The sequence below is a fragment of the Oryzias latipes genome, chromosome 21 (assembly GCF_053564925.1).
Source record: "Oryzias latipes strain Hd-rR chromosome 21, Olatipes_Hd-rR_3.1".
In the NCBI taxonomy this organism is placed as follows: domain Eukaryota; kingdom Metazoa; phylum Chordata; class Actinopteri; order Beloniformes; family Adrianichthyidae; genus Oryzias; species Oryzias latipes.
The window spans coordinates 28,977,873-29,003,641 of record NC_136257.1 but is presented as its reverse complement, the minus strand read 5'-3'; the positions used below and the strand labels follow the sequence as shown (position 1 = coordinate 29,003,641).

General features: G+C 40.5%; 2 protein-coding genes across 2 annotated transcripts; one reads left to right on the top strand and one right to left on the bottom strand.

Annotated features, from left to right (window-relative positions):
- Positions 1-574: 574 nt before the first annotated feature.
- Positions 575-12,072, top strand: LOC144988690 (lactase/phlorizin hydrolase). The gene is made up of 17 exons (XM_078939462.1): positions 575-1,268; positions 1,609-1,679; positions 2,325-2,402; positions 2,483-2,579; positions 4,157-4,241; positions 4,318-4,996; positions 5,077-5,725; positions 5,820-7,370; positions 7,472-7,740; positions 7,822-8,112; positions 8,199-8,397; positions 8,527-8,729; positions 8,816-8,922; positions 9,013-9,144; positions 10,855-11,078; positions 11,166-11,402; positions 11,618-12,072. Exons 1-17 carry the CDS (start codon positions 668-670, stop codon positions 11,782-11,784), a joined length of 5,640 nt encoding a protein of 1,879 aa, XP_078795588.1. The 5' UTR covers positions 575-667; the 3' UTR covers positions 11,785-12,072.
- Positions 12,073-12,755: 683 nt separating this feature from the next.
- gjc4b (gap junction protein gamma 4b) lies at positions 12,756-19,376 on the bottom strand. The gene is made up of 3 exons (XM_078939463.1): positions 19,164-19,376; positions 14,493-15,670; positions 12,756-14,419 (listed from the first exon to the last, which is right to left on the bottom strand). Exons 2-3 carry the CDS (start codon positions 15,640-15,642, stop codon positions 14,406-14,408), a joined length of 1,164 nt encoding a protein of 387 aa, XP_078795589.1. The 5' UTR covers positions 15,643-15,670; positions 19,164-19,376; the 3' UTR covers positions 12,756-14,405.
- Between the last annotated feature and the right edge of the window lie 6,393 nt (positions 19,377-25,769).

The following is a 25,769-nucleotide window of genomic DNA, read 5'->3' as shown; positions in this document are numbered from 1 at the left end:
CTATAGCAGGGGTAAAAATGTGGAATTCCCAGGAGAATCAGTTAAAAAGTTGTCAAAGTATTATTCAATTTAAACGGATGTATAAAGCTAAACAAATTAGTTTGTACAAACTTGACTGTTGAATGGAATTTTTGGAATTTATGTAATAAATGAATGGAATGTATTTACTGTGTAGTGGAACTGTACATTGTGAAATCTGAGCACAGGTGATGGTGTGAGAAATGTAAATGTAATGTTTAAAAGGGAGCAGATAATTATAAGAATTGTGTTCTTCAATTCTGCTCCTTTCCAATCATGAAAATGTTTAATATGTAAGAGAAATATGTAAACATTTGAACATCAATTTTCATGAAAGGAACAAATAAATAAATGAAATGAAATGAAATGAAAAGTTGTTCTATAACATTGTTTCTGTTAGATTCCACACAACAACAAAAACAAAAACTGCACCAAGTACACATTTCAAGGTTGTCAAACTTGAATGCAGATGAAGATACAGTTATCGCCTGGCTGAGTTCAGAGTCTTTCTGATCATGTTGTACGGCCTCCATAAACAGGGTCATAAATAGAGGTGATTTTGATCTTAACTTTGGAACAATCACACACACTTTTGAGGTAAACAGTGTTGCAGTCAGTGGGCTGCATCAGTGCAGCCTTCAGAGCCAGAATGAAGGAGCTCTTGTGGGTGGCGTGTCTGTACATCTTCTGTCTTCATGGGTGTGGAACTCTTGGGGTTAATGGAAAAGAGGACTTCATGCTCCTTGCAGGTCCTCTGACTGAAAATGTGGCCACAAGCTCCGACAAGGAGGGACTCTCTGAGTGCAGCCTTCCCATAGTTGCTGCTTCTGAGCCGTATTTGAAGGGGCTGCAGAGCAGAGGGGTGACCCACGTCAAGGTGCCGCTGTCATGGGCTCAGCTCCTTCCCACGGGTCTGGCCAGCCAGCCCCAGCAGGATGCGCTCCAGTGTTACAAGACTCTGATGAAGCAGCTGCTGAAGGTGGGTCTTCAACCTCTGGTCATCCTCCATGGATCAACCGTTCCAGACGCTCTGAGGGCAAGGTATGGAAGCTGGGAGAGCCAGGAGCTGGTAGACATGTTCCAGCAGTATGCAGAGTTCGCCTTCAGGGAGTTTGCAGATCTGGCACACTCATGGGTGACTGTCAGTGACTTGGGCAGCATCTGGCAGAACGGACCGACCGCTCAGCAAAATATTCTGCAGCTCAACAAGAATGTTTACAAGATCTTCCAGCAACGCTTTCCTGGCAAATGTAAGCTTAAATTTGTGTGTCTATTCTTTTTAATTAGTAGTATTATTTCCTTTTTCTTGGTTTACGTCTTTTTAGCCAACATTTAAGCTGTAGGACCCATAAGGAAAACCATTTCATGATGCATTGATGAAACTCTTTCACCACGTAGCTGATAGCAGAGATAGCATGTCAAGGTTATCATGTTGTCTCAATAATCCATCAATAAAGTTGCAGCAATGGTCACTTTGCACATGTGGAAAATCTTTTTTCATCAAAGACTGGTTACTTAAAGCTTTGAAGCAAAGCTTGTTCTTTACATTCTGTTTTGCTAAAATAGTCTATAATGCCTTTGTGTTTATAGGGAAACATCTTTCCTTTGGGCTGAAAGCAAAAGACCTGGAAACACTTCACCACATTAAAGCTCCAACAGTGGTAAACTAAAATCTGGTTTGATCAAAAATGAGATCATATTTGGTTAAACCTTTATCTTAAATGTAAAAATATTCAAAACGTCGAAAAATCAAACAATCGCTTAAAAAATTTAGGGAACATGTTTGATATTTGTAAATCAAAAAGAGAATTTGTAGCATATGCAATGTTTCTTTCATGGAGGGGGTCAAAGCTGAGAGTGTCTATGTCTCTGGAGCTACGTTGCCATAGGCAACAGCCCTAACTACAAACTTCTTCAACAAAGAGTTGTCTGGAACAGTATGAAGAATGCAGTGATTTTAATCTTAAGGATAATATTCCAAAATAAAACAGCAAATTTCATATTAAATTAAACAAATTTAACTTGTAAGGAATTGCCATTTGATTTATGAGTTGATATGTGTCCATAGTTTTCAAATCCTTATATTCTTCAGTGTTTTAAAGATTTTGCATGAAGATAATCTAGTATCAAAGCACAATTTATAATTCATTATAAAGTTTAACTTTATCTTGATTTTTTTCTGCAGATGTTTTGTTAATCAAAACAATTGTTGAATGAAATATAGTTGGATTTTTTGCTCTCATGCAAACATTTTCAAAACTATAAATTATTAAGAGCTCTGTTTTGTTTTCTTTTTCTCTAAACAGGCAGATTTCCTGACTGTAAAGCTTGAGTACAGCTGTGCTTCTTCTACAAACTTTGCCCAGGAGCTAAGGAAGATCCAGGCACAGTTTTCTCTTTACTTTTATTGTCTTGCACTCTTATCTTGAATATACAGTACTTATATCTCTGTATGACCTTGCAGATATCCAGTGGAAACTTGCCTATCGTAATTTACAAGATGGTTCTTCAGGATTGTTCCAACAGTCAGCAGCTTCAGCCTCTTGGAGAAGTACTCCAAGGTACGAGTCAGTTCATGATGTGGTTCAATAAATTTGGTTCTTGTACAAGGAAAAGCTATTTTTCAGGGGACTAGTGTTTGGTACTTCTACTAAAGATAATAACATTCATAAACATCATCAAGGTAGTTTTGGGGATCTATTGGTCATTTATGCTTAATAACCTTTTTCCCAAAACACTATAGTCAGTCAAAAGACTCTAGAACATTACGTGATTGGATCACATTTTTTTCTCCTCGTTTATCAAAAAGTCTGGTAAACCATCACCTCAGAACTGAAGGGTCATGCTGGTCAATGGGTGCAGCAGAAAGAAAAACCTGAGAAACCAGAATTAAGCCGAAAACAATGCCAAGACCACAAGACCCTAATCCTGCTGGTACACTGATTGGATAAGAGACTCCCTTTATTTTGACATAAAACTCTTATGAAGGAACTCTCCAACCATCATTAAACGCAAACTTTGCTGTTTTGAAGTCAGCAGGATAAAGCTGATAATCTTTGGGAAACAATTTGACTGATTTTTATTAGTTTACTTGTTCAGTGTTTCCAGGAAACAGAGGCTGTTCTATCAAGTAGAGATCAGTTTTAATATCCATATAGACTTCTATTGCAATGTTTGGAAATGCTTCTGTCTCTGAAGAACTACTGCAAGGTAAGAGTCAGTTCATGATGTGGTTGATTAAACTTGGTTCCTGGCAGAACAAAAGCCATATTAGGTAAAGTTGAGGTTAAGTTGCAAACCATTTTTCCATCATTATATGCAGTTTTATTTACTTCTTTGTAAGTTTATTCTAAAGGCATTTTTTTTTTGGTTTCTTCATGTTTTTGTCCTTAATTATAACAAAACTTTTTTGGGTATGGTCATATGCATCAGCGACTAATGTCAGAAACTGGTGATGTAGGACCCAATATGCCACTAAACTTGGTGGCAGAAACAGAATATGACAAGAACTAAGGAAATGTTACTAAAAATCCAAACCAAAGTGCAAAATCCTCATAGATGTATGGTAATTTAAAAAATGGAACTAGTGTTTCTTGACATCACAATGTCAGATAAGCTGTTAACAGAAACATGATAGACTTCCAAAGTACAATAAACATAAAAGCTCTAACCTTTGTTCTTATGGAGAGAAACTAATGTTATCTCTGATTAATATCATCGAGGCTGTGGAAATCTCCTTGTGCTTTCTGTCTACAGTCTCGCAGTCAATGTATTAATATAATTCAATGACTTGCTAAGGCAAGGACATTTTCAAATCTGTTTTAAGAGGTTCATAGCAGTATGGTTGTTACCCGGACTTCTTTTCAAGTGTCAGATTAGATTCTAGTAGGTGTCAATGATACATTTCTATCTGTCTAAATGTCTACCTGTTGGAAGGATCCCAGGTTTCTTCCCAGACTTTCAAAAAATTTCCAGGTAAACGGTGTTTGTGTAGATAATCAAAGTGGAGGACGTGTACATTCCCAATAAGTTTGACGTCTTATAACTATATTTGACATTGCGTGCTTATGGATGAATTAGTTATTGTTGGTGACATTACATTTGTGGATTTCATATTCAAACACTGAACATTTCCTAGTTCTGCAGCACAGTGGACTGGATATCATTGGATGTGACATTGTGGATGTGTTACTCCAGATGGGTGTGCAGGATGCTTCATTTGGGTAAGACATTGTAGCAAAAATTTGTAAATCTGTATTCACCTCAATTGACAAATTTTTTGATAATTTACTCCAAAAGTTATGACCATCAAGACTCAATCAGGATTCCAGAGTCCAGGAATGCTTATCAGAGTGTTTGGGATAAATTTGGCTCCCAAACAGCAGCAGAACGAGACATTTTCCTTGATGAGTCTTTCCCCTCCGGTTTCCAATGGGCAACCTCTGCAGAGTCTTTCAAGGTGGAGGGCGGCTGGTTGGAGGGCGGAAAAGGAGAAACCATTTGGGATCGCTTTGGCCATGATAACTTAGCCTTTGAAAATCAGACAGCAGATCTCGCTTGTGATAGCTACAACAAAGTGGAATATGATGTCTACCTGTTGAGAGGTCTTCAAGTCAATACCTATCAGTTTTCCATCTCCTGGGCTCGAATTTTCCCATCAGGCCACAGAGACAGCCAAACAGAGAAAGGAGTTCTCTACTATGACAAGCTCATCAATACGCTCATAGAATCTGGCATCCAGCCTGTTGTCACACTCTACCACTGGGATCTGCCACAGGCCCTCCAGGACAATGGTGGATGGACCAACCCAACTATTGTTGATGCTTTCAAGGACTATGCAGACTTCTGCTTCTCCAGGTTTGGAGACAGAGTCAAGACCTGGAACACATTTAGTAGCCCCTGGGTGGTGAGCCATGCTGGACATGGTACTGGTGAGCATCCTCCTGGAGTGAAAGACTACGCTTCATCCTCTTATCAGGTACAAATTTACTTTAAAATTACAAGTGTCTTTTTCCTGCTCTAGTGCATTTACTTTATCATTTCTTCTTACCCTTTCAGGTCACTCACAACATAATCAAGTCTCATGCTGAGGCTTGGCATGTCTATAATGACAATTACAGGGCAACTCAGGGAGGGATAGTGGGCATAGCACTTAATTCTGACTGGGCTGAGCCCAAAACCCCAACCAACTCTGAAGACATTGCAGCTGCAGATCGCTACCTGCAGTTCATGCTGGGCTGGTTTGCACATCCCATTTTTGTAGATGGAGATTATTCTGTGGCACTGAAAACACAAATTGAGCTGAAACTGAAAGAGTGCCCCAGCTCTCCACCAGCAGTGCTCCCAGTTTTTACCTCTGAAGAGAAGGCCAGAATAAAGGGAACAGCTGACTTTTTTGGTCTAAACCATTTTACCTCTCGGTTGGTAAATACGGTTAAAGGGGGTTGCACTTCTGGTCCTGGGGGAGTGGGAGATTATGCAGCAGGTGTGGACCCCTCATGGCCTTCAACAGCCTCAGATTGGATATATTCTGCACCGTGGGGACTTCGGAGGCTTCTTAACTACATCTCATTAGAATATTTGAGTGCTACTAAAGTGCCTATCTACATAACTGGGAATGGAATGCCAACAGCATACAGCAGTGAAACCATTAATGATGTAAGCAGAGTAGAGTATCTGAGAAGGTACATCAACGAGGCCCTGAAAGGTAAGTGTCGTCCATTATATAAAGCATAGGCAACATCAAATATTGTATTAACTTTTCTAATTTGATTGGATAACCTTATATTTCCATATTTTAGCACAAGCCACTGATGGAGTTGATGTGCAAAGATTCACAGTGCAGTCACTCATGGATGGCTTTGAGGGCCCGCAAGGCTATAGTGAAAGATTTGGTCTTACTCATGTGAACTTTGAAGATGCAAACCGACCAAGAACCCCAAAGCAATCAGCATATTTCTTCTCCGGTGTTATTGAGAACAATGGTTTTGGAACACATGCAAGTGAAGTTAAAACTGCGAGACAAGTAACATTTACTTACCGTTCCACCAATCCAACACCTTCAGAGGTTCCATCTAAGTCTAAGGTAATCTGGGAAATTTTTTCCAGCCAATCCAAATTCCAGAGAAAAATGTTTCACTATGGCACTTTCCCAGAAGACTTCATTTGGGGGGTTTCCTCTTCAGCTTACCAAATCGAGGGTGGCTGGAATGCTGATGGGAAAGGACCCAGCATCTGGGATAAATTTACTCAAGCACCTGGCAACATTCCTGAAAATGCTAATGGAAACATAGCCTGTGACAGTTACAACAGACTTGATGAAGACTTCTTCATGCTGAAAGCTCTGAAAGTGAAGTCATACAGATTTTCCTTGTCCTGGTCCAGAATCTTCCCTGATGGAACACGCTCCTCTCTCAACCAGAAAGGTGTTGACTATTACAACAGGCTTATTAATGGTCTTGTGGCTCGTGGCATCACTCCCATGGTAACACTTTATTATTGGGACTTGCCTCAAGCTTTGCAAGATATTGGCGGCTGGGAGAGTGTACAAATGATCAATTTGTTTAATGATTATTGTGACTTCTGCTTTGCCACCTTTGGCGACAGAGTCAAATTCTGGATAACCTTCAACCAACCTCACACAATTGCTTGGGCAGGATATGGAACGGGTGCCATGCCACCAAATGTCAACAATCCAGGAAGTGCACCATACGAAGTTGCACACAACCTCATAAAAGCTCACGCTACAGCCTATCACACATATGATGACAATTATCGTGCATCACAAGGTGGTCTGGTCTCCATTGCCCTAGATGCTGACTGGGTTGAACCTTACGATGTTAATGTCCACCGTGAAATTCTGGCTGCTGACCGTGCAATGCAGTTCAGGCTGGGTTGGTTTGCACACCCCATTTTCAAGAATGGAGACTATCCTGAGGCAATGAAACAGCAAATTCTTGCAAAAAGTGAACTTCAAGATCTCTCAGAATCAAGATTACCCTTATTCACAGAGGAGGAGAAAAACTTAATCAAGGGAACCGCAGATGCATTTTGTATAAACCACTACACCACCAAGATAGTTAATCATGTTACTGACAAACTGGCACCACCATCCTATCAATCTGACAGGGACATTGTCGAAACTCAAGAAACGGATTCACCAACAACGGCGATTAAAGAGCAAAGAGCTGTAGCATGGGGCTTAAGAAGGCTCCTCAACTGGATAAAAGAAGAATATGGAGATCCAGACATTTACATCTCTGAGAATGGAGCAGCTTTAGAAGCAGGGACCTTGTGGGATGACATTAACAGGGTATTCTTTTACAAGACCTATATTGACGAAGCTCTGAAAGGTAGGTACACTTAACAGTTTTTAGATTAAATGTTCAGGAGTTCTAATAGCTGATAAAAAAAATGTCTTTCCTTAGTTATAATTTTGTGTTTACCTTAACAGCCCATGAACTTGATGGAGTAAAAGTAAAAGGCTACATTGCAACATCTCTCATGGATTCTTTTGAGTGGTTGAATGGCTATAAACTTGGGTTTGGATTGCACCATGTGGACTTCAGCAATACTAATAGACCAAGAACACCTAAATATTCAGCACATTACTACTACCAAATCATGAAAGACAATGGTTTCCCTTTGCCAGATGATGAAAGGATGATATGGGGACACTTTCAAAAGGACTTTATTTGGAGTTGCGCAACAGCAGCATATCAGGTCAACTGAAATCTAAATTCTTTAACAATCAACCTATCACAAACATTCACAATTTTTCTAATCTTTCTTGTTCCATTTTAGATTGAAGGGGGATGGAGAGAAGATGGAAAAGGTCTAAGCATATGGGACAAGTTTGCTCATACCGCTCTAAAAATTGCCAACTATGACAATGGGGACATAGCCTGTGACAGTTACCACAAGATAGATGAGGATGTTGCCATTTTGAAGCAACTTAAGGTGACGCACTATCGTTTCTCAATATCCTGGTCAAGGATTCTGCCTGATGGCACCATTAATCATATCAATGATGCTGGACTGAACTATTATCACAGACTGGTGGATGCACTCCTTGCTGCAAACATCCAGCCACACGTATGTGTAAAATTCTATTGCTTTCAAAATATCTAAACTTCAAAGTAGAAAAGTTCTGGGAATTTGTTTTTTCTAATTTGTGTTAGATCACTCTTTACCACTGGGATCTTCCACAAGCTCTGCAGAATGTTGGTGGCTGGGAGAACGACACTATTGTCGACAGATTCAAAGATTACGCTGACCTCATTTTTAGCCGTCTTGGCCACAAAGTCAAACTTTGGGTCACCATTAATGAGCCATATAATGTAGCAATGGTAGGGCATGGCTACGGAGTGTCTGCCCCAGGTACAGTGAGTTAGTTTCATATATTAGATCTGTGAATTCATACTTTAAAAATGTAACCAGAAATAAATGAGTAAAAAAACTGGCATATTTTTAAGTACAATATTAAAAGCTCTGTTACACTGTTTCAAGGTGAAAGCTTCCGACCTGGAACTTTGCCATACATTGTCGGCCACAACCTTATCAAAGCTCATGCAGAAGCTTGGCACATATACAATGATAAATACCGGGCTGAACAGAAAGGAATGGTCTCCATTACCATCAACTCTGACTGGTCAGAACCAAGAAATCCCCATAAGCAAGAAGACATTGATGCCTCAAGACGTCTGTTGCAGGTTTATCGACACGACACACTTTGTCCAGTTTTATTCAAAGTCTGTTTAGCTTTTACTACCAGTAGCTCTTCTCTTTCTCTGAACAGTTTTACATCGGCTGGTTTGCTAATCCCATTTATAATGGAGACTACAATGAAGTGATGAAGACAGTGGTTCGGGAGCGCAGTATTGCTGCTGGTTTGCCAAAATCTCGGTATAGAAACACGAAGGACACACAAAATGTTATGACGGAACAGTATTGTACTTACCCGAATGTTTTTCTTCATTTGGCTAAACTCTGTAGGCTGCCTGAGTTTACTCCAGAGGAGATTAAGAGAATAAAAGGCACTTATGATTATTTTGGCTTCAACCACTACACCACCGTTTTGGCATTCCCAGTAGAGTACGGAAACCTTCAGCATTACGATGCAGACAGGTAAGCAAAGACCATCAATGAAAACAGTCTTATTTTTGACGCATCCATTCATGCGTTGAGTATTAGAACCGTAATAAATATTTCATCTTTTTGGGAAGACACTGAGCTGAGCAAAGCCAGTAATTTATGGGGATGAACACCAGAGTAATGCATTAGTTTCTCTCCATAACTGCTTAGAACAGAAGTTGTGGTTTCATTTAAGAACAAAAGTCTGTACTGAGGATCGTGTCCCTATCTTTCCCTATACAATCCTAGTTTGGGGTCAAAATAAAATGAAAGGCTCTTGGTTCTGTGGTTTATTTTGGTTTTTATGTTGTTTTTGGTCATGTTCTGAGTTTCCCCTTGTCAGTCACACTGTTAGTACCTCGTGGTGTAGGACCCTATACAACACCTGCAAAGAAGGCATCTGGAGGAACAACATAACAAAAGATGACCAGAAACATTTAGTGTTCTTGAAACCAAATCAAACAAATGTTAGGAGTATAAGAGAACCCCTCCTCAGGAACAGGCACATGAAGAGGAGCGGCCCCGGCACCTATCCACAGGAAAAAGACAGGGAACATGAAGGAGCGGCCCTGGTGACCTTTCACAGGATCAGGAAACTTGGGGGTCGGGGCTATTACCTTCTTTTTTCTGTACCTGGGGAGAGTCGTCGGGACTGTTCCTCTCCATGTCTGTTCCAGAGTAGGGGTTCTGTGATACCCCTCACATCTGATTGGCTGCAGGAACCCTAAATGTTTTCTGGTCATCTTTTGCTTTGTTGTTTCTCCAGGTGCCTTCTTTGCAGGTGTTGTACTGGGTCCTACGCCACCAGTTCCTGACAGTGTGACTAGCAAAGGGCAACTAAGAAGATGTACAAAACTAATAAAAAAAAAAAAAAAATTCACAGAACCCTAAAAGGTTTACTTGAACTCCCGCATATTTTCCTGTTGTAAAAAGCTGAGGTCAGTGACCATAACGAGAGCTAGACATGAAATGAGGTTTGAGTCAGTCTTAAAGCCCAAACACAGCAAACGTGGTGACGTGGTTTAGCGTCAGCTGCTTTAAATAGGACTCGTGGTCACACTAAAAACAAGTGCGGCAGTAGTGAGGCAGTCAGGAGAGTCTATTCTGCTGTGCTGCTGCTGAATCATGTAAATGAATGTGGATAGGATGCAGCAGACAGGAAATCTATTTAGACCGCTGCTTTATGAGTCAGATATGGTTGAGTAAAGTGGACGAATGGGTGATTGAAATCCTGCGTTTGCCCCTAAAACTTTCAACGATCAACAAAAAGCATTATTTTCCAACATTAAAAGGAATACATAATTCTATAATGAATCAATCTTTATGTAAAAAGCTGGATCAATGGATCCAATCCCTGAATTTTTTCCTCTTCATTTTCCTCTAGATTTTTTTTAATTAGTTTTTTGAAGCAAAAGTACTTCCTACAACTGTATTTTTTATTAAATGTTCAGGTATTGTTCTGTTCATATCACTGGCTTTCTAAAAGGTTCTTTATATGACTGACCAAGTAAATATGGTTTTTCATTGAATTTTGAAAAGACAACTCATTATTGAGTTGAATCATAAATTCATGCAGTATTTTGACAATTATCATCTCTTTGTTTTATTTCAGAGAATATATATGAATATAATGCATACATTTTGAGTGTTGATGTAAGTTATTTGCAGAAGGTTATTGTCTTAATGTGGTTGTTGTTGTCCCAGGGGAGCGGGCACCATTGTGGATCGTACGTGGTTGGATTCGGGTTCGGGCTGGCTGAAGGTCACACCGTTTGGATTCCGCAGAATATTAAATTTCATCAAAGAGGAGTATGGAAACCCCCCAATTATTATTACTGAAAATGGTGTTTCGGAAAGAGGACCCAAGGATTTAAATGATGAGCACAGGAGTTACTTTTATGAGAAATACATCAACCAGCTGCTAAAAGGTAATTTCATTGCGAGTTTTCTACACATATTATAACTGATGTGATGTAGCGGTACATTTTTTTTTCAAGTGCTATTTGTTTTCCCAGCTTACCTGTTAGATGGCGTGGACATCCGCGGGTTCACAGCCTGGTCACTGATGGACAACCTGGAATGGGCCACTGGTTTTTCAGAGAAATTTGGTCTTTTCTACGTTAACCATTCAGATCCTGATCTGCCTCGTGTTGCCAAAGCCTCCGTTTCTGCTTATTCCACCATTATCAGCTGCAACGGATTCCCCGATCCAGAACAGGGACCTCATGACTGCATGTCACCTGAACCGGAAGGTAAGGGAACTTTGTTATTCAGAGACCCAATTGGGCAAAAATTGTAGATAATTGTTTGGTTTTTGTTTTTAAGAACAAGCAGCCTGTTGGTAGAGAAGAAACTAGACAACTAGAGTGTAGTTTGTGTGACTATCCTCCAGGCTTCCTGTCAAGCAGAGTCCTCTGGTATATATTAATATATATAAACCTATTCTGATGCTTTTTTTTTCTTCCAGCTACTAAAGAGCCAGAAGGAGACAACTCTGTAAGCTTCCTGGGCTTACAACTGTCCGTCAGCGAAGCTGCGACTGGACTCAACACCACCTTTGCTCTGCTGGTTGTTGCCGTGTTTGCAGCCATTTCCATGACCACTTTCTTTGTTATTAAAAAAAAGAAAAAATAATGTAGAGAAACAACATGAGATGGAACTGTACAACTCTGAGGTCCAACATCACTGACCTGTAGCTATTCACAAGCTTCTTTAAGTATTTTACTCTGTAAATAACTTACAAAAATGTTTCATATTTCCTAATTAATTTCGTTACAGCTTATATGATCACGTTCCTTACGTTTTGGCAGAATGTCTACTTTTATTATCCAGAAGCATGAAACTAATATCCACTGATGTAAATTCTTACACAACCAGGTTGATTAGTTACATAATGAATAAAACAGTGAAATAAAAAATAAAGTATTTCCTGACTTGTTTATTTTGGAAGGCTCATAAATATTAAATGAATCCACAGTTTGTACGATAGTTTAAACTTTAATTATATCTTAAGTCTCCAATAGTCCAAAGCATCTGTAAAAATACCCTACAGTTAAAGTGAGTCCCTAGAAAATGTTAATTTTGGGAATATTTTATTTAGTGTTTTTAAGTCACAAAATAAATCCAGCAAAAACCAACAATAAGGTTGGTAAAATCGTATTTTATGTCAACATCAAATGAAAAAAGGGAACTTATTTTTTTAAAACCAGGTTTTATTCCATTCTGGATTTCAACATTTAAAATGTAAAATAAACAAGTGTATTAAAAGTTTATGTAAAAAGGTCGTTGAGTTTTGTTTCTCCTGGTGGAAGTTTAGGGATCATTTTCAGTTGCGTTTTTGTGTTTGCCAATTCCATCTTGAAAATAGCATTTATTCAAAAAGTTTTTTTCAATGCAACTCATTTCGAACAGCCACATATTGATTGCAAATATGTGAAAAGATTAGAAGTGGTAATATCCCACAAACAACTTGGATTTATCTTTTTTTTAAATAATAGATCACTGTTAAAAAGGTAAAATAAGCCAATAAAGATGCAAACATCAAAAGTTCAGCGAAATACAACAGTTTCAAGTCACCCAAGAAAAAAAATGATTGACTTCCCCTATTTTCTTTATAGTTTTACAATTTTATTCCAAAAACTAACCACAAAGTACTAGCAATACAAAAAAAGGTATAAAAAACACTAAAAAAAGTTACATTTCAAAAATAAATGAGATGAACATATTTAGGTTGGCACTGTGGGTTTTGTTTTGAATACAAAAGATGGCATCTTAAGAGTGCGCTCAAGGCACGGAATTCACATTTTTATCTTCCCAACCCTCATCTAGACTCTGGAACGTCAAAAATCAACATTTCACGTCTTGAAAAAAATAAAACATGGAAGAGTTTACGGTGAGAAGTAAACATTTCCTGGTCAAACTCAACTAATTCCTTAACAGAAGAAGCAACAGGCTGGAATTAACGTCAATAAACGGCTGCCTTTGAAGCGCCCAGCTATTGACAGCAGTGGAATAGGACTAACGTAAAGAAACTTTGGCCACAGTGACAACACCCCACAACTAGACGTAAAAAAAAAAAAAACAGAACAGCAATAAACATTTAGAGCAAAACATAACATCACGTTTTTCAAGCATTACCCAGGTTGGTTTATTCCTTTGGACAAAGGCACCTCAAGTGTGTTCAACTTCCTCCAAAAGGCCTGAACTGCAAGAAAAGCAGGTTCTACCAGGCTCTCTCTAAGGAAGATCAACCATCTTTTTTGCTTGTTTTTTTTGGAAAATGGATGCAAAAACATTCATGTAAACGGAGCAATGCGAGGATGAATCTGAAGCGATAAAATGTGGTAACAGAACCCCCAAAATATTTTTAAAAGAATCAAAGAAAATAGTAAAAAAATCATAAAACAAAAGCTGTGCTGCACATCCTCTGCCAATACCAGAAATCTAAAAAGAAAAAATACATAACATAAGTACGTCTGTTCATTTTCTAGGGAAATAAATAGAAAATCGAAGATGAAACCATTTTGATTAAAGACAGTTTTGTTACTAACGGAAACATCCTGCCTTGAACAGTAGGCAGTTTTACCCGACCCCGGATGTCCTAATGCCATATTTCCTGCTTCACATCCATGAAGACTGACGTGGGAATGCTGACCGGCGCAGTGACAACACCATCACAAGCGGCGAACAGAAACACACTTGATCGACGCCCTTGTGGGACAACACCTTTAAGTTTATGTCGATAAGCCCCCCCCGTACCTTTTCCTTTTGCAACTACAGTCATCAACTCTCACAAATACAAAACTCTTACAAACTTGCACAACTGGTTTGGCCCTACTTTAAAAAAAAAAAAAAATCAAGTTCCAGTTTAGGTGTAAGGCAAACTTGAGATTCACAAACTGAACTTTCAACACTTGACAAAAATGTCATACAAAAAAAGAAAAGTGTAATAAAAATATTTGTATAAAAAGGAATAGCTGCCCTGAGGGAGATGCACACGCGATTCATTCTAGTTGCACGATGGCAGTTTGTAAGCACTTTGGATCTTCATGCAGGTCGGTGCCTCCAGGTGACTGTTCTCCTTGGATTTGATGGTCAACCACAGCTGGTCGTAAACACTGGAAGGCCTGGACTGTACTCATTCGCCTCAAGCAAAGTCAATGTCCCATCATGCATGAGCACTCCCCGCTCAGTTCCCTTCTACTTTCACTGCTCCTCCTCTTCCTCCATGTTTGTTCGGATCGGCTGCTGGAAGGTTACGCCCGGAGACCTGAGGACACGTTCAGTTAGGCTCTTGTTCATCACTGAAGGTGTGAATACTGACAAGAGTTAAACGAACGTACCTTTGTCTGAGGTGCTGGTCTGCTTCTCCTGGGCAAAGTTGAGCCGGTTCTGCTCTGCCGCAGTGCCGTTGGACTCTGGACTGCTGCTGCGAGGAGGGCTGCTCTCCTCATTCTGATATGCTAGGTCCAGGTGCTGCTGGGCGAGTTTTAGGTGTCTGCGGAGCCTCTCCAGCTCCCGCGACGACGACTCATCGCCGAAAGACTCGCGGCCAGAGTCTCTCAAGTTGTCCCTGAAGGTCATTTTCCCAGACGGGTCCTTCTTCACAGTGGTGTGGTAGCCTGGAGGTGCTGAGGGCTGGCGGGAGAAGGAGGATCTATTGCTGGGGAGAGCCGAATGGCGAGGAGAGCGACGCGGACGAGGCTTTGGAGAGCAAAAGCATTCGCGTAGCCCGCTGTAGCCGAGGTGAAGGATTTCCAGCACGGTGAAGAGCAGACACAGAGCGCTGACAGCATACATGATAAGCAGGAAGATGGTTTTCTCTGTGGGGCGGGAGACAAAGCAGTCCACTGTGTGCGGGCACGGAGAGCGGGTGCACACGTACGACGGCGACACCTCCAGCCCGTAAAGGATGTACTGTCCAAACAGAAAGGAAGCTTCGAAGATGGCGCGCGACAGCAGCTGGAAAATGTAGACCTTCATCAGGCCATCTCTCTTGATGCGACGCCGTCCGTCGTGCTTGTTTTTGGGCTTTGGTGCGACTTCCTTGTCCTTTTCCGGCTCAATTTCCTCCATGATCATAGGATCTTCCTCCCCGTTATCTTCCGCCTCCTCATAGTCCCTGTTGGCACCTCGGCTCACAATGGGTATCCTCTTCCTGCTCTGGGGCCTGTAGTCGTCGTCGTCCATGCGGGCGATCTTGTGCATGGCGAACCCCAGGTACATGATGGTAGGCGTGGTGATCATGATCACCTGGAACACCCAGAAGCGAATGTGCGAAAGCGGCGCAAACGCATCGTAGCACACATTCTCGCAACCAGGTTGGTGTGTGTTGCACACAAATTTACTCTGTTCATCATAGTAGATGGACTCGCCACCGACTGCCGTCAGCACGATCCGGAAGACGATGAGAAGGGTGAGCCAGATTTTACCCACAAAGGTGGAGTGATTGGAAATCTCATCCAGTAGGCGCGTGAGGAAACTCCAGCTCATTTTGCTCACAGGACAGGAAATCCGTCAACTGAAGAAACCAAAAAACAAGCCCATGTTAGTCGTTTATTGGGATGCATGGTCATAATTTAATTTTACTTTCAAAAATACAAAAAACAGCCACAAGGAGGTGCTAGACCACTACAAAACTCCAAAATCCTCCTGTAGCAAAGATCCAGCATGCTCAGACAAAGATTCGTGAATGATCTGGATGTTAGTCTCAGCAAAGCTGGTGTGCACAATACAAACTCCATCTACCAGATGGGTCTTACAAAACAAGTATTACAAAAGTTATCGCGGCCAGAACTTGTAAATGGAAATCAGTTCAGAAGCTTGAAGCTTGAGCGCGTAAACAAGTACTGAAGAGCTCCTGTGGTTTCACACCTTCTGTGTCAAACCTCAACTTCTACTGAGTCATGGCAAATTACCATAAAAACTCACACTGCAATACTTCGGCAAATAGGAATAAACAGCACAGATTTACACACCAAAACACGCTTTGTTCTGCTCATGCATCCAAGAGAGAAAAAAGTAGATTGTCCAACACTTTAAAGTTTACTGCAATCGTTGGATTTCAAGTACTATTTAGCACTTCTCCTTAAGGTAATTACCCATTAATTAACAACAATAAAAGCTTATGTTTATGAAATACATCAGCCATTGGTGCTTAAGAGGTATTTAATCATCTGTAGCATACTTGTCAGTCACAAGATTGAAACATTTTCAGGTTATTTGCTCATATTTTATCTCCTCATTTATCAAAAACTTTGGCAAATCTTCACCTCAGAACTGAAGAGTCACGCTGATAAATTGCTCAATGTGTTCAGCAGACAAAACCAAAACCTGAGCAACCAGAACTAACCGCCAATGATTGCATCAGCAAAGTGGCCTTTAGTTTGGCATGAAACACTGAAAAAGATCTTCAGTTCAGAAAGCTACAGTTCAATTGATATATTTCCTTTAGTTTTTGAAGACCAACTCGGATTATTTCTTGATCTGATGTAAAGTTATTCCCAGTGGTCTTTAGATTATGATTATGCAGTTTTTAGCCAAAGTCAACAAACCTGTGTTGTTTTCTAGCCGTAATTTTGTTTTTGAGTTGCTGGCAGGACTGTTGGCATTGTTGAGAGCTCTCTGTTTAGATGCTCTCCTCCCAGCTTACACCCCCCACCTAACATTAACAGTGCAACAAAAATGGCGAGCAATATTGGAGCTATCCAGCCGTACATTTTTGATCCAGATGCCAGCTCGGATGAGAAGGACCTGGCTGCAGAAAGAAAAAAAAAAAAACGGTGCCTGACATCATTGGCCCGGAAGCAGAAATTATACAACCTACCCCAGAAAAAAAGTTTATAAACGCTTACAACGAGGAAAAACCATAACTGTTAGGGTCACCACTTAAAATTTGACTATAGGGATGTGGAGGGACTTCCTGCTTCAGTCAAGAACCTCCGAATCTGGACAAGGACGTATGCAGCCAGGTCCTCTTGGCTCGGACAAAGAAATCAACGACGCACACGCATCAAGTCTTCTACAATTGGATGCATCGGAATGAAACCGGGTTTGTTGTCGGCCGATTGAAACTTCAATGTTACAAACAGCTTTTCTTAATCTGCTCCTGCGTCACAACAATTTGAATGAATAAATGCTCAATTTAATTTTATTAATATGTGTCCATCATCAGACAAATGACACAAAAACATTATGAAAACTCCAAAGATACAATTTCATCCGAGTGGGTCTCGATACAATGACACGTGCGTGTTTTGTCTGCACTGTGCGCTTCAAACGTTCTTTTCTGTTTGTCGTGTAGTCATCAAGGTCAGGATAAAATGAAAAGCCCTAAAAATTAAACTGGACAAAATTACTGGTTTTCGCCTCTCATTCGAGCGGCTTTTCTGTTGCAATAGTCTTGTCTTTATCAATGATCAGTGGCTTCCTGCACCATCTTCATCCTGCAAACAGCTGTGTGGTAACAACAGCACTGTGGCATTCAGGTAACAGCTGCTACTTAGGGAGACAAAAAACGTGAAACAAAGGAGTTATCAGTCAATGATGGGTTAAATTAGCACTCTCCTGAGATAAGGTTTAGCAAACCCTCTGTATTTGTTCCATTAAAACACATTGAGATAACTATTATGGAGTTCCCCAAAGAAAGTCAAAGCATTTGAATAGGCCTGTTCTTCAAAAACAACAACAACTGAGTTAATTGAGAGCTTCTTTTCAATGCAAGACTTCAACGTCTTTAGTTCACAGATACCTGATTCTAAGTACCTTTGTTGCTGCTCCCAGCTAAAATGCAAAAAAAAAAAAAAAAAAAAAAACAAGGATCAAATATACATTTATCATTTATAGAAACATGAATTAGGAATGTGTCGTACTCTTAGACTTTTTTGACTGGTAAATGAACAGAACTGAAGAAAGCATTTTGTTGATGCTACACTACTGAACTGCAATAAGTACATTTCAAAATAAAATGATGAAATCTACAACTGAAAACAATAAATCAAAAACATACTTGAGCTCTTTCGTAACGCCTCATGTGAACAGCATAATCCCCTCCACAAAGGCAGTCCGGGCCCATATGTGGCACTTGGAAGTATAGTTCCATTCCCTCACAGAGGGGCTTTTGTGGCCTCTCACATCTGGGAGACAAGTTAAAGTGAAGCCCCCGGGGCTCAGAGCTCTGAGGCATTTATTCTGATAGGATCCGTGCATAATTACCAAAGAAAGGGTGAGACTATATAAGCCTGGCCATATTTTATACATACTATACAATTAGTGGTCATTATAAACAAATATAAATGAGGTTAACTTACAGTTTTAGATGTAAATATATTTTGAAAATGCAGAGCATGTTTAAAAGAAATACTACTTCCGGTGTAATATTATACAAATCTCCGTGGCACAGTTATGGAAAAAAATAAGGAAAGAAAATGCTCTGCGTGGCAGTCGTGACGTCATCGCGTAAACGTGACCGTTGCCATCCCGAGTAAATATTCCAAATTAAAGTATATTGTCGGCTAAATTTTGCTTGAAACCACAAACACTTGCTGGGAAAACTGTCAAAGAGAGGCAAGATTCTAATAGTGAAAATATATTATATATATATATTTGTGAGTATTCCCGCCGTTAACAACATCCCCAAAAAAGCCGTAAACACACGCCCAATGTAATGAAAATGAAGACTTCAGAAATTTACGACAGTCTCTAAAGTGCCGAACATCGACTGTTCTAGAAATCCCGAACACTTTTCCAGCTTCATTTGGCGCTTCGGACTACTAGGCACTAGCATAAGCATGTGCGCCCAAACTTCAATGTGAAGGATTGACGTTTCCACCTCTGAAGTGTTCGTCTTTTCAAATTTACATAGTATTTCGACCCAACCGGAAGCACATTAGAGTTATTAGAAATGTTCAAAAATGAGAATTAAAGGCACAAAGATGCTTTAATAAAGAAGTGATGCTGCCGCGTCTTCTCACACACACACACACAGCCGCGCCTCGTCATGTTTGGCGTCTCACCTTCAGCTGAGATTCCAGCAGCTTTGTTTCCTTCACCGGACGCTCTCTTTTAAATTTTATCTCTCTTTTTGTTTTTCATCAAATCACGCCATCCACGTTTTTTTCCCCCCTCCAGAAGATTGGGGTCCGTCCTGCGCCAGTTGTGTGGATTGAACTGCTGGGAGAAGACAAAGACTGATCCTAAATCTCCCCCCACCTCCTCTTTCCCGCCCAGTCTCCGCCCACTCAACCAGATCTTTGAGGAGCTGCCGGCTCGACTGTTCCTGATGCAACCCTCACCGCCTCACCGAGTTCAGGAACTCCACACGCTTTTGTGTTGCGAGAATATTTGCAAATTGTAAGAGTAAAAAAAAAAAACATCCAAAACCCGCAGGATTTGACAATAATCTGTATCTCCCATGAAAATTGTATTTGTGGTGTTGTAACACATTCTGGTAGCATTTTTCTCATGATGGAGGACACCTTTAAGGGAACTTAAACTAAAAAAAAGTGCATTTCCTAGTATTTTTTGTTCAAATCATTGTAAATCAGGAGCAGACGAAAAGCTTAAATGTGATGTTGGACCTCCATCGGCAAGCCAGATGATCCATCCACTTGTAGACAAATGGGTCGTCTGAGCTGGTGTCTAGATCAAAACCGCATGGCTAGATAGCTCCAAAATTGCATGCCAATTTTGTTGCGAAGGCAATGTTAAGTATAAACAAAGGTTGTTGTTCACCTCACGGCATATCCCTTCAGGGGACGCCACCTAAGGTTTGGCAGAGAGTTTGGCGTTGGATGCCTCTCCTGCACAACTCTGTATTTTATCCGGGCTTGGGACTGGCACAAGGAGACCCAGACTTGGGTCTTGTCCAAGGACAAACTGGATAGAGCTCATTGCGCCCCCTGAGATCCAATGCCCCAGTCCTACAATCAGCCAACTGAGCCATCCAGTTCATAAAAGTTACGAAACAAATTAATCTGCCTGGTGTCAGTTGAGAAATTCTTTCATGTTGTGGACAAAATTACGTGAAAATCTATTAGTCTGAAGCACGTGGAGCAGCTTTTTGTTCTTCCAGCTCCTGTGTGCCTGTTAGAGGGGATGCATGTCGCATGAGGTCCTCCTTTTCCTGTCATGCAGATGTTCGGAAGTTGTTGCTTTATTCAATCACTGCTCACCCTTTCCTTAGTGGAAGTAACTAATGGGTTTTGAGTACCTCCTGGCTACCACTCTGCAGTGACCGATATGCCCTGAGGTAAAGGAGTTTCAAATTCATTTCACTTATTTGTTTGGCCCTTGTTGGTAGCAGTATGAATCCCTCATGGCAGATTGTCTAAAGACATCTTCTGAACCAATTCCTGCAGTGAAAAATGGAAACTACCATTCTTTTAGCTGATATTAACCTGGCTTTCCATCACAAGGGGCGAGGAGTCTAAGTGGAAGCTGGCTGACGCTGCACTTTCTTTGGAGGAGACTTAAATGAAAAAGATGCATTTAGATTTGAAATACTGCAGGAAGACAGAGAGATCAGCCGTGCGAGGACGTTGCTCAGATTGAATGATTGCATCTTTTTACTCTGGATCTTTTGAAATGCCTGCAGTCAGCAATTCCCCATTTCTACGCACACAATGCCTATTTACTTTTTCATCCTCTGTCAACGCACTTCATTGAGGACTGTTGAGCTGCATCCCAAATTTCTGCTCACTGCCTCTTTTTAAAGGAGCTAGCATGCAGAGAAGAGCAGTTATTTTTTAATATCTGCAGCAAGCAGGATGTCAGTGGAGGAATGCATTGCCCTTCCCCCTTTCTCAGGGAGTAGCTGAGCCTCCATTGTGCACCACAAGCATGCTTTTATTCATAGAGTGCATTATGGGGTGCCCTCAGCAAACCTCAGTCCAAATTACAGAGATATGTCCAACAATCTGGAGAATGAGATGAGAAATCTTGTGGTTTTTGCTAATTACAAGCCGAATCTTGCTCATCTGTGAGATATGTGTTGTAGATGCTGCAATCACATTGTTCCGGTTTTCTTGTTCCATATTGTTCTTTTCTATACCAGTTGTCTTAAATTTAGTTTTGGCACAATAGAGTAAATATGATGTAGTTTTACGAAAACCAAATTACACTTATTGTTCATAAAAAATATTGCTCCCAGGCCAAATTGATTGCTCCAAGTTTACAAGAGCAACACTAGGAATTGATCAAAGTAAATTAATGCTACTGTGAGAAAAGTTATCATGCCCCTTTTTAAGATGGTCCCTTTCTTGTTCTATTTGTATTTGGAACACAGGTTTTCAAAGATCTGGGTTGGAAAATCTGTGTACAAACGTCTGCTGATGTCAAACTTCCCACGTCTGATCATCCCAAATACAGAAATTCTTATGCCTGAATCTTCTATCAACCGGATCCATTAGTCTGGAAATGAAAACGTAAATTTTTTACACTGCATCAGCACTATGATGGATGGATCATATGTTTTAAAGTTAATCAGTAAACAAAATGTTATTCTAAACGTCTAAGAAGCTGTTTCTCATCTATACTGACACTAAAAAAACAGAAGTTTATGACATCGAAAAATCCAACCAAACAGCTTTTAGTTTATGAAATGTTTAAATTTTAAAAATCTCCAGGTATCCTTTAAGATTTAAATGGCAATGTTTTAAAAATAAATTTATTGAACAAGAAAATGTTTGGTTCACATCTAACTGAGCAGGATGATGGAGGATTTATTCCACTATGATACACCTCAAATCATGGGGTTCCATTAACTTGCAAGTGAACCCTGGAGTTCAGTGTGAATGCAGACATACTGTGCACTAGACAAAAAAAGTGAAAAAATAAAAAAAAACTTACAATGTATTTCAAAAAGGAAAAAACACAGTTCATATGGCAATTTCATAGACGTGCAATCCACACAAAGGCCGGAAAGTCTCTGAACAAGGTCAAACCATTTACATACAGTATAGCAGTCAGAGACCGGCCAAACTAGCCGATTTGCTTTTTACATAAGTCAAACTAAATTTGGGCGTGGGATTTTTTTCCAGCATCTGTTTGAACTGAGTCATGCAGACTCACATTTTTGTTTGGGCACCCTTTATGCCTAAATCCTACCTGGCAAAAAAGTAAGATGTCTTCTTGCACAGACTACAAGACAATAGCCGTTGTTACATTTGCAAAGTATCTTGATCGGATCAATGGTCGGATTAGAATTCAACAGTGTAAATGGGCCCAGAAAAACTTTTTCCGATTAGAACAAACGTTTACATGGGTCTCACTTTCGGTCGGAATAAATTATTTGGGCATGCGCAGAAGTGGTGAAAATACCAGAAGCGGAAATGAGTCCCGATGTAAACAAACCGAACGACTACATACATCTATTTAGCAGCTCCGTAATATACGAAATGATCTTCTGAACGTGCTTTGATTATTGTTATGGTTACCATGAAGCACCTGTTCGTTCATCATTTTATTTTTTAATCCGTGTGGTCAGTGCTTTTTTGTGGCAGAACGAAGCCGGAAGAAGAGTTAGGAGAAGGCTAACATGGGCTAACAACAACATTTAGCTTTGGATGAACCTTAAATCCATGCGGGAAATGCCGCAATCTGCATCTTGGCTGCACGTAAATATGTGGGAATAACATCAGCATTTATTTTGTCGGGACACGAATGGAAACACAAATCCACGTAATTGTTTGAACGGATTCTAAGGACTGAGTGGCATTTCTGCTTTGAGAAGTTCTCACTGCCCCAAAGCTGCTGTGTGAGCTGGCAGCCCGAGCTCTGCCCGGAGACGGGAGACATGGTTCTCCTGAATTCGGTTGCTCGTTCACATAGAGCTGCGGGACGGATGGCAGTCCGAAGCCTCCCACACGTAACAAAGCATCCTCCCCTCCCCTAAAACATAAAACTTTAGGTCCGGCTGCTCTGCTCAGAAACACGGTTCGCTCCGTCCACCGGCACCTGGACCACGCAGGGTCCGGACTTTAGGGGGCACGAAGCGCTCCTCCCTGGTGCCCCCCTTGCGAGGGGTGTCGGAGAAGATAGAAGGGAGAGGCAAGGAACCCACGGGGTGAGGGCGGAGCGCAGAGGCGCCCATGCTTTGCACCGGGCATCCGTGGAACAACCGGTCGGTCCTGTTTGAGCTCCAATTAAAGCCTTCTTTGGAGCGAAACATCCATGACGTTAAACCAGAGCAGTAGTGACACACGATCGGAATGAACTGTTTACATGAACCACGATCGGATCAACAATCGGCATAACCCTCCCTAGAAATAAACATTTTGAAACGTCCCTCCAAAATATTCTAGTTGAAATCTGGTTGTGTCAATTTTGAAAAAACTATTGCGTGACTGGTGTCAAGCGTCAAGAAGCAGGGTGCCCAGGATGAAAGTAGAAATATCCTATATACTATGGAGAGATATCACTTAAATCTTACCTGCTGAAGAAAACCTCTGTTTCGTATTTTTGTGCTTTTGTTTCTTTTAAATCCCACAATCCTTTGAGAATGTGACGTATGTAGCAGCAGAATCTAACCAGAAACTCTGCAATGAGCCTTGTAGTTTCTATATGAGATCCTTGCCTAAAATACAGCGTGTGTCATGTTAACCTTTCATTCTTCATGAGTTTTTTTTCTCTGTTTGCGTCTTTCCTCTGCAAAACTATTTGGTGCTTGCTCGAGAATTCACTGCTGACTTCACAAAAGAATCCCCCGTTGCTTTCACACAGTTTTCAGCACTTTTCAAGCCCTCTCTATTAAGCAAAAGGTGATGCAAAGGAAGAAAACTCTTGCTAATTTCCTTATGTGATCCACAGAGAACACACATTTTTTTCCTTCACAAAAGGTCATCCTTTAGAGTGTCTTTGTGCAGCTTCAGCAAGGAAAACCTCTGCAGTTCCTATTTACTTAGTTTTAGTCAGCACTTTGAGAGGAGAAGGAACAAAGTCACCAAGATAGAAAAAATTTTACTTAGTGTTTCTCGCTTACTCCAGCATTGCAGTGAAAGCCGCCAGTTTGTTTTGACCTATAGCTCTAATGGGCATTTTTTGCTAACTTTTCTGGCAGCACCACCTTTACAAAGTGAAATAGACCAAACTGGCACGCAAATGCAAATAGTCATTAATGTCCTGGTGAGAGCAGGAAATGCTTCCTCCACTTTAACGTTTTTTTTCCAGCTTGCATTCCTAAGGCAGTCTCCAAGCCAACTCGTTCGGACAAAAATGCGGAAAATGTCTCAACTCATTTTATTAAATGAGGTTAGCTTGAAGAATGGCAGTGAAAGCTGCATCTCAGCTGCAGAGCAGGAGGAATCCTTGCTCTGGCATCCTGTCAGCAATGAAATTCTTTCACTCAGTCAGAAAAGTAAGAGTACTTAAATTGAAATAAACTAAACTCACGTCCAACTCATGAAGCTGGCACTAAAAATATCCTGAAATAAGGAAACAACCATTATTTTAACATGAAATTATCAAAGAAAATTGTAAAGAATTTAGCAAGACACTGGCATTTTAAAATAGCTGTTGCACCTTTCTTTTAGATTTGACAATATTATTGTATTTGTAGAGTGATGTGACATATACAGTTTATTTGCAACTTAATTCAGTCTCCAGTATGTTTTCATTTAGTTCCAGGGGGAAAATCTCATGTTCAAATGGACATTTTCTACTTATGACTTTGGCAACTCCCAATGTTTAAGTGCCTAGGATAGCACAACGGTTAAGTGTCTTGGTTTCTGTTCATCCTGTTCAGGTCATCTGCTCTGTTGTGTCACCGTTTTGTTTCTCCCCATAGTTTTGTCATGTTTCAGTTTGTTTATTAAATGTTTTATTTTCTGTCACCAAGATTGGTCTCCTGCATTTTGGGTCCTACACCACCAGTTCCTGACACGGGGGAAATGAACTCTGGTTCACTTTAAGCTGACCAAATGTGTCCAGTCTGAATTTATCCTTAGACACCATGGTTAGGATAAGAAACAATAGTATAACCCTACATTTAACAGAAAATATCTGGTCTGTTATTTGAACAGCAGACCCCAGGACATTGCCTTGAAAACTAAATTGTTCCTTTAATATCCTTTATAAGTTTCAGTTGAAAAGATCAAGCTGCACCTGTGGGGTCTACAGTAATTAATCATTTTATAGAAGTTAGTTCAGTTCTGCAGTAAATTTAGCCCAAACATATTAATTTACAGAACACCAGGGAAGTTGAGTTTGCTGCCAGAAGAACTAATCTGTTCCATCTGAGTGTTGTTTTGAAGTCTGTGCGCCTAATAATCTGCCTCAGATCAAAGCAGCTACCCTGAACCTCAGCCCTGTAATACCATGAAATCTGGAGGATAGAACTTATTATCACGTGGGAAAAATTTTAAGAGCTTTCAAGCGCCGAAACAGTAAAAAGGGTAAAATGGAACGGACAGAAAAGTATGCTTTCAAGACAAAAATGTGCAGCTTAAAAACACCTGCAGGGCCGTGTTCAGGCAAAGAACAAACAGAGGTGTTAGTGAAATGCGGTTAAGTTTGTAATTACAGCCCCGTCGCCACAAATTAGTTTGGCATTAAAACAAACAGACTCCCATGGATTTTTAGACTTCTCTGCATAAGGAACAGAAATCGTTTAGTTCTAAAAAGAC

What these genes read in the sequence shown, in the direction of transcription:
- LOC144988690 (XM_078939462.1), top strand. Translation starts at nt 668, where the DNA reads ATGAAGGAGCTCTTGTGGGTGGCGTGTCTGTACATCTTCTGTCTTCAT. An exon ending in ACATTAAAGCTCCAACAGTG is followed by an intron (nt 1,680 to 2,324) that starts GTAAACTAAAAT and finishes TTCTCTAAACAG; the next exon opens with GCAGATTTCCTGACTGTAAA. An exon ending in GCTGGTTTGCCAAAATCTCG is followed by an intron (nt 8,923 to 9,012) that starts GTATAGAAACAC and finishes TAAACTCTGTAG; the next exon opens with GCTGCCTGAGTTTACTCCAG.
- gjc4b (XM_078939463.1), bottom strand. Translation starts at nt 15,642, where the DNA reads ATGAGCTGGAGTTTCCTCACGCGCCTACTGGATGAGATTTCCAATCAC.